Source organism: Hippichthys cyanospilos, chromosome 3 (genome assembly GCF_059441005.1).
Source record: "Hippichthys cyanospilos isolate Australia breed blue-spotted pipefish chromosome 3, RoL_Hcya_1.0, whole genome shotgun sequence".
Taxonomy (NCBI): domain Eukaryota; kingdom Metazoa; phylum Chordata; class Actinopteri; order Syngnathiformes; family Syngnathidae; genus Hippichthys; species Hippichthys cyanospilos.
The window spans coordinates 18954450-18963827 of NC_142371.1; the positions used below are offsets into that span (position 1 = coordinate 18954450).

The window sequence follows — 9378 nt, forward strand, 5'->3', positions numbered from 1 at the left end:
GATAGATAGATAGATAGATAGATAGATAGATAGATAGATAGATAGATAGATAGATAGATTAAAACCTTTGCAGGTTACCGGGGGTCACTTTACCACTGAGATTGCATTTGTTTTTGCAGGATGGGGTTAGCTAATGAATCCAGTGGGTGAAGGTCAGCATGACCCCAAGAGTTAATTCAAAGCGTAATTGCACATTCCGGGCCTCCCTTAAAAGAGCGGGCGCTGCATATTCATAAATTTCTGCGCATTTGTGTTTATGGGAGCTCTACACGGCGCGCCGATTGCGCGCTGAGGCCTTACAACGATATAACCCTGTCCCGCGGCACAAGGTTAATGATCAAATTTGACCCGCTCGCTGACAGATAGATCAGGAGATTAGACCGGCACAGCGCACACGCACATTCCACCAGTAACCATATGCAAAGCCTAATTAACGGCACAATAACAACACCATGCCTCGTCCAAACGCCGCTCAAGCTGTCGTGTTCTAATTAATGCGTGTCGACGAGGCTAAAAATGAAAACCGCGCATTTTTCCACGCGTGAGCAGTCATCGTCGTTGTTCACTTTTCAGTGAAAGCAGGAGGTTTAGTAAATCACGAAAAGTTGAGCAGGTTTGACATTAAGTCACAATATTAGGTACACCACCACAATTTCATGCTATTATGAGTGATGCTTTTATTACTAGTTAGCTGTTTTTGCCTTAAAGGAAAAATATTACGGTATATTTTTTAAGGCCGCTCTTCTCAGTTATATTTTGCCAAGCCCCCCAAGGAAAAAAAAACGTTTCATGCCGCCCCTACTCGACGCGCTGACTAGCTATAAAAAGTATCCTAAACCTGTATTCTTTTTAATATAACAGCAATAGAAATCAACTTTCAACAACTGTTATTTTTTACAGCGTTTGTATGGGTCACAGCTTAGTCTAAAACTGAAAAAAATAAATAAAATAATCGCATGAAAGTGCCTGGAAAAAAAAGATCATTCTTATTTTATTGCAATTATATTTGACGTGACAAAAACAAAGCCTTTTCCCTGTCACCCCACCAGGGGTTTATATTTTCTGAAACTATTTAATATCCTTGATATAACCTCACAAGCAAACACAATGCAGTGCATTACACTGAAAAAAAAAAGATAAAATGAGCTTAGTTTAAAAATATAGAAGTAATCTGTCACAGCCAATATTCAGACTTCACTCAATTTAAAAATATTCACCTGAATATTCACCTAAAATTCAGGCTTCGATAAATTTGAGCATATTCCAAATATCCAATTACTCAAGAGAGAAATGAAGAAAAAAGGTCAATGGAGCACTTTTGTAACTTTGCCTGACATTAGGTCAAATTTGGATCAATTTATTCAATATTGACTTGAATATTTTCTACCTTGTGCAGGATTTTTTCTATTTTTGGGACATTTTCTTCCTCATCATTCTCATAATATTTTAGGCAAAGGATGGCACACTTGTGTAATAACTACATGATTGTGCCATGTTGAAGCAGCTGGGTGAAATTTCAGCTCCCTAGTGTCTGTTTTCAATAATTTCTTTGATGTAAGGCTCAAAGAATCGGACATTTACCGCTCAAGACATTGAAGACATAGAATGATAGATTTCAAACAGCTTGACCCTGCCAAATAGTGATTGTAATATTGACGACAAAAATTGACCATTCACCGCTAAAAACACGAATTTATGAACAATTTACGTACCCTTAGGAAAAATACCAACGTACATGAGGCCTTACCAGCAACTGATCTACGTTCAGCACCGTCTCAAAAGTATTGATCCTCTCGCGCATCTTTCCCGCACGCTCACGCATTGCGCCGATCCTGTCCTCACATGTCCGCCTTAAATCCGCCCTTCTCTGTCTTTACCCCTGCGGGTTTGCCGCGGCGGTCAGCGGGCCAGGTATGAGCGGCGTGCACTCACACGCACGCATAGAAAGACACGGCCGTGTCTTTCTATGCGTGCGTGTGAGCGCACGCCGCTCATGGACGCTCGAAACTTGACAATAAAGTGTCAGCAGCTCTTAATTCAGCGTCCCGCACGACTCGGCCGGAATCTGTTGGATCGGACCGGCGCTACGCTAATGGAAGCGGGCCACGTTCGAGCCGAAAGTATGACTTGCTGATGGAGTGGAGACACGTTGACATTGTGGACGGTATGTACAGTATAACGCTTCGATACGGGATAGAGACAGTATAGCGTATGTGGCCTTGTCTTTTAAATTTACGGTAGAGGTCATAAGAGAGTGTTTTGCGTTGAAAGACGATTGTGCTCCACATTAAAATGACTTGGAACATGATATGGATTCATTTGGGGTACAAAGTTCTTGACTAAGACAGCACGGGGGACAGCGTAAGGTGAACATGAAGCGATTCATCGTTTAGAGATCTAAAATTGTCCAAATGATTAATTCTTTGATAGATTATTGTGTTCAATCGAAATAATATATTTCAAAACATTTGATTTTTCTTTGGAAAACGACGGTAAACATTTTTGCAGATTTTCTGACGCGGCGATGTTTTTTATTAAACAATAATATGAAAATATTAGCAATGATTAATATTATTATTCGTTGCTGGTTTGGTCCGCAGCAACTCAGAAAATCGGCAAAAATGTTTATCATTGTTTTCCAAAGGAAAAACACGTTTTATTATTATAACAGTTATTCATGTTCAATGCAAGCATTTTATTCTGTTCAAGTTTTTCAATGCCCGACAGCACTTGAATGCACCATACGTCTCATCCTGTTTAATCTGAAGTTGGCCCAAGTAACGCATTGGTGGCGTGTTACTTTGTTTGTTGTGGCGCTTGACATGACTACAGAACCGTGGCGATTGTTCCGTAAGTATGAGTCTGACCAAACCTAAATAAACATATAATAAAACATAAATAAACTGTTATTCGAAAACCACGTCGTGAATATAGTCCAAAATTTACACACCTAACAGGGATGCAAAACGGCTTATATTGAGTCCTGTTATACACAAACATTTGAACATTTTACCACTGAAAATCGCTAAATATGCGTACTGTCCCTTTAAGAGGTGCCTGAAGTGGATGGCTGTATCAAACGTACAGCGCTACCTTTGACCGAACTCGCATTTCACCTTCCACTGTGGCTCTCCGGCCCAAAACGTTCCCCCCGGCACCCCTCCTGGTCCCCATCCATGCGAGCCCTTTCCCCTGAGGTGAAACCTTACTCGTGGGTAAATTTAGCACGCGGTGTGACCCAATGTTCAGTGACACACTTCTCCACACCTCTCGCTAGGCCTGTTTGTCTCCCTGACAAGCGCTCATCTCTCCCACGAGGCCCGGCGCGCTGAAAGATGCCTCGTGTTAACCTTTCGTCCAAAACAATGACGGGCAGTTTGACGGCGCGTCGCCGCTTAATTTCGCGGGAAAAATTGGAGGGCGGGCATCAAGTGGCGGGAGTATCACGTGAAGTTTTAATGGCTTAATCGCTCGCATGGCAGCGGAGCGAGACATTTGGCCGCTGAACATTATCCCTTTGCTAGCATGTAACATTTGAGACTTACGAGATCTATTTCGCTACCGATGACAGCCCCGCTGCGTGCGAGCCGTCCCCTTGAACAACCCTTGTTTTTACGACGCATACAAAGCCGGCGTGGCTTTGTCCTTGTTGAGGTCATCAACGCCACTTGACAGCGCCACCGCAATTTGCAATGCAAGAATGCAGTTGGAGGTCGGAGGAAAAAGTGCTCATAATTGAGCGCTGTTCTAGGAAAGCTATTTCATTAGCATATCAAAGCGACGTTTATGTGTGTAAGCACGGTACAATCGGGGTATTACTTTCAGAACATTTATATAAAATAGCACAAAGTGGTTCAAATTAGTGGCAATGGTGGGGTGTAACCAAGTAAAAAGAACTTGAAGTGAAAAACATAAACAGACCCTAACCCTAACCCTCCAACCTCCACTGAGATTTTAGCTAATCGACATCTTTGCGGTCTTATTAGATGAACAAAAAACATTTAAAGCAATGGCAGCAAAATATTCTCCATCCACGGCCTTATCTGAGAGTTATTCAACACTGTCAGCTATAAAGACGAATTATGGTGCCATGTGCCAGTCTATAAAATACAAGTCTCTCGTGGTCAAAATCTCCCATTTAAATCTTACAAAAAGCACCCACATAACAAGATTATTTTTGTCATTGGCTAATTGTGTGTGTTTGTTTTAAATCAGATCAGACTGTTAGTATAACTATGTAAACAAATTGAACCAACCAGCTAGCTACCTGCTAGTTGGTAAATGTTAGTATTTAGAAAAAAAAACAACAAAAAACAAAACTTTTTTTTGTTTTAATTATCTACTTTGGTTTTGTTTGTAGTCTCTTAATGTTAGCATAAACATGGGAACAAGGTGTTTTGACAACAGAAACCTTGAGCAAACTAGCTAGCTAGCTGCTAGTTGGTAGTGGCTAGTTAGCTACTAGCTCTTAAACAACAAGTGAACGGTAACATGTTTTTGCGTTCGTCCGTCAATAAAATTTAAAAACAGGTATTGGCATTATTGACATTATTGACGATAACAAAATATCTAGTTTTACATTTTCAGTCCATTTTAGAGGATGCTATTTTTCTTAAACTAGAGGAGATGAAACCGTAAATTAGAGTATTACATTAGAAACATGTTTTTTTTCTGAAGCTTATTTACAAATAAGTCAATATTGTGCAAGTGTGAACTGCTCAATAAATGTATAAAGACATTTAAACAAAGATTTTTTTCAAACAAAATTTGTTTTCAAATGTTGACGCCTATATTTTACAATGTATTGAAAATTATTATCAGATGCAAATATCAGTTATCAGCCTGCTAGATTACTGTTAATCTGTATCGGGATGGGCCAAGAAAAAATCTAATCAGTCTCTCTAGTTTTAGTAGTATTCTATTATTGTTTTTTTACTTTAAAACCGTGACGTAAACTGAATTTTTGCCACTTTGTCATGTATTATTAAATCGCCACAAAAACATCGGAATCTCAAGAGGGGTAAACTGAGAAACCCGTCCCAAAATTTAGTTTCCTTTGAATTTCAAAATAAATTCCTGCTTAGACTCATGAAAACATGAGAAATGTGGACCCAAAAAAAAAGTAAAATGTAGGAGTGTTAATCATTTTATAAAGTGTTATAGTACAAATACGATATAATCCCGTAGCTACTTTAGTTACGTTTAATTTGTGCATTTTTAATACCATGGAATAAAAAATGATACATTTGCAATTGAATGATGGCTGTGAACTAATCTGCATGACCGCATATCAAATTGAGAGTTTCTACACGTAAACACGATCTCGAAGTCCCGAGACTTCAAATCTGTGATGTCATCAGCGGAGAAATCCATGCAGTCATTGCCTTCTACTGGATCAGCATCCGCCTGTAACACCTCTGCATATAAAGCCCTCAAATCCTCCAAGGCTCTCATTTCCTCTAGTATGCAAACAGCTTCATAGCTTCCACACCTGCGTAAACCTCAGCCAGAGACTCTGGATGGGCCTGATAAACAATTTTGTATTTAATACAGACTTTGAGTGGGGAGAAGATAAACACCAGGCTTGGTTGAACTTAAGCGCATGGAAATGCTTTTTTTTTTTTTTTTTTTTTTCCTCCAATCGAGTTTTAGCCTCTTAGCATAGAATCGGGAATGCAGAGGTGGAGCTGCATGGTGGCCAAACTAGCGGTAAAATAAAATAGCTGTGATTTTTCTGCCATCTTATTTATGGACCCTTGAAACTCTGCCACGGTTTATTCATATTATCCTATGTCAAGAATCATGTTAATTTATAACTCATTTCATGAAACCATGAGTGTACATAGCATGATTAAAAACATGATGCACACATGCATGCATGCAAGGCAACCCCCCCCCCCCCCCCCCCCCCCCAAATAAAACAAATCTGGCTACGCCCCTGCAGTCGTGCTTTGATGATATAATGCAAAATATATTATATAGTATAATATTTTCCTCAAAACTATCCTCCTGTACGAGCATGTAAAAAAAGAGAGCAAAACCCTATAATATTGTGACATGGTTTTACCTGAGCATGTGCCTCTAAGCCCGTCTGCTCAGGTTTCCCGATTTTGGGGACTTATATCTGCCGACGTGAAAAAAGCAGGCAGCCGAAGATGACGACGGCAAGGAACATAAGAATGTTTACTTAAGGATTTGAAATGCAAAGGGGAATGAGATTTGTGCTTACGGAGTCACCGTAAAATAAAACAACAAATTAATCATTCATCACCTTCCGGCGTCTTATAAAAGAGGTGACCGCACTAGAGATTGACTGATTTTTTTTTTTTTTTCAGGGATACCAATGATTAGCAGTCAAGGAGGTCGATAACCTCGTTGCCATGGTTATACCAACTGTAAATTAGCATAAAAGCTTAATAATAGCATAGTCAAAATAGCTAATGATACCACCGTGGTCATGTTTTGCACAAAAAGTAAATTGCTCCCAATAGTTAATGACAATGAAAACAAAACCATCTCTGGTGACTTGTTGTTTAACGACAAGCAGTTAGCTAGCAGCTAGCTAGCTAGTAGATTTGACATGTCTGTTAAATTGTTAAATTCACATGAGAGCATAACTATAGCAGAGTTAAAATAGCTAATGATAATGTGTTTTTCACCAAAAACTCAAGTAAATTGCCCCCAGTAAAAACAGAAAAAAAAATCATCTTACTGGTCACTTGTTAAATGCTAGCAGATAACTAGAACCTCGCTATCTAGTTGATTCAGCATGCTGTCAAAACAACTTGTTGCCATGGTTGTGCAGGTAAGAAAATAAAGTTAAAAGTAGTCAATGATAACAACATGCGCATGTTTTTAGTAGTTATGTAGTTCCCTCAAGTTAAAAAAAGTTTTACTTTGACTCATTATCAGCCTTCCGATTTTTAGAAGCCAATATTTTCAAATTGAAAAATATCGGCACAGATAATTAGTCCGGGCCCAAACATGAAAATAAAAGCATTATTTTCGTGACCAAGCTGACCCGACAAGTAACGTTTTTGCACCGGGAAACGTGAATGAGAAAAGAGGAGATAAAGTTAGCGGGAAAAGGCGTGCAACAGGTGGCACGTGTATAGACGGCAGAGATGCAACAGCAGGAGGGAGACAAAAAAAGACAAAACAGCGAGACGGGCGAGCGTGAAGGTAGAAGATGTGCAACGACCTACCAAGGTCTGTTGGTATCTCAGAGCCTTCCTTTGCGATGCATCTGTAGCCATTGACACGCTGTCAGTGATCCAAAAATAACCTCGCCGGACACCCCAGCATTTCCACTGGCATGGACCACCAACTCCACGCAATCAAACGCACAACCTTCAAGTCAAATCCACACCATCCGTTTCACTCCCCATTTAGACGCACACACACACACACAAACCAACACTTCCGAGACGAAAGGTGCCTGTGGTGGTCTTGGCGGGGGTCTCCGGGCGGTCCAAAGGCCGGGGGACATCCAGGACCGAGGGGCTGAGAGAAATCAGACTGGTGGACAAAGCAGAGCAAAGCCATCTGATGAGGCAGCGAAGGACACTTTCCTTTATTAGAACTGCAGACACCTAATAACACACACACACACACACACACACACGCACACACACACTTGTTGCTCTTAGCAGCACCCTCCCTGCCAGCCGGCCATTAGAGGTGTTTGCCGGATGCACAGAGTTCGTTTGGTGGGGGGCACCCCCCCACCCCACCCCATAGGGTTGCCCCTGCAACGTGAGCAGGAAGGTACACACGACACCCCTATGACAGTTCATGTTATCAGCCAATGATGTGGGGGCAATCCCCATAATGTTTACATGCAGTGCCAGTAAATCACTAAAATCACAGTCAATCACAGTAAATAAGATCGCTACATAAGAGATCAAAAAGGAAAATAGTTTGCATCATTTGTTTGGCGGTTTTTAAACCTTTCTCTGGAAAAATGTTGGCAGGATTCTCATTTTTGTCTCAGAATGTTAACACAATGCTAGGGAGCTGAAATTTCCAACAGATGATTAAAATATGTAAAATTTTAAAATGCAACGATTCTGACATTTGTATGTGTTTGCAGCTGGACGTGCGAGATTTTGTGTACAAATACAATTATTGTCCAAATTTTGGATCACATAAAACCATTATAATTACAATTTTGGAGATGCATTTTAATAGGATTTCTGATACAGGTTTTCCTGCGATTTTTGCAACATTCCACTGAGCGACGGTCAAACTGTCAGCAAACAGAAAATTCTTTGTTGACTCGTGTTTCACCTCAAGACAGTAGGTGGCGGTAGAGGCCAAGTAATGGCTATGTCTTAAAGTGTCATCATCACCTCACAGACCACAAAGACAGATCATAAAATGTTTCAAGATTTGTGGGTATTTTATCTACGTATGTATGAATAGTATTGATGCCACTGAACAATGTGCGTGCTTGAAGGAAAAATAATATTCATAAAAACATTCATTATGACGCGTTTCGAAAGCGTTTAGAAAATTTGGAAAAAAAATGCTATGTGTATCGCTTACAAAGTGTGCGCACAAGGGCTAATATCCCTTTCAGTCGAACTCAACTCAGGTCACGTGACCACAGTCTCCCACCTCTGATCGTGATGTAATAATATTTCTACTGTTTCCAATAGGAACATTCCTGCAAACGACCAAGATCACAAAGGTCATCCAGTTTCCCGGAATCTCTCTGCGGACCCCCGATACAACATCCTCGAACATGTGTGCGTGTCGGACATCTGATGACTTTCTGCGCGCCGCCATGATGACAACAACAAAGACAAAGACACAAGCAGATCCCTCTTAACCCCGTCCCGCTTTGTGCTGCACACGCCGGCGCATAACAGCCTTAATCTCACAGCTCCGCAGGAAAATGTATTACTCCGACGGCCGAGTGTGAGCGCGCGCGCGTGTCAGCGGGCAATGACTCCGGACAGCTGGCCCGGGCCTCCATCTGATACACTCTTGAATATTATCACCGAGCGGCGGGAATGACACACGTCGTCCCGGAGCACGGAGAGAGACCTGAGCGCAGCGGAATAGCGGGTGGGATGGTTACACTACACCTGAGCGCGGCGAGGACACGCGGTAACGCGGGCAACAACACACACAAACACGGCAACAAGGCGGATCACATGCGGAGGGGAGAGCGCCAACGGCCGGCGCGGAGCGGCTTTTGGCCCCTGTGCAAGGTGGCTTAAAATGCTGTCGCAAAAAGTTCGATCTCAAATCGAAACCGCAAGACTTCCGAATGCCTTTGCGCACAGCTTAACCTTCCTATTGAGTTTGTTTGCAAGGAACAGCGAAAATGTCCCTGGGTCACTTTGACCCGGGGTGTATTTAGTCACCCAA

At 41.5% G+C, this 9378-nt stretch overlaps 1 protein-coding gene across 4 annotated transcripts in view; it reads right to left on the minus strand.

The window, feature by feature from the left end:
- Nucleotides 1–7903, minus strand: part of clcn1b (chloride channel, voltage-sensitive 1b) — a 32116-nt gene extending 24213 nt beyond the window's left edge. For all 4 annotated transcript variants that reach the window (XM_088410387.1, XM_088410386.1, XM_088410389.1 and 1 more), the window contains exon 1: nucleotides 7206–7903. In XM_088410387.1, coding sequence (XP_088266513.1) covers nucleotides 7206–7256 — 51 coding nt within the window. In that variant the 5' untranslated portion in view covers nucleotides 7257–7903. The remainder of the gene's footprint in view (nucleotides 1–7205) is intronic.
- Nucleotides 7904–9378: the final 1475 nt, after the last annotated feature.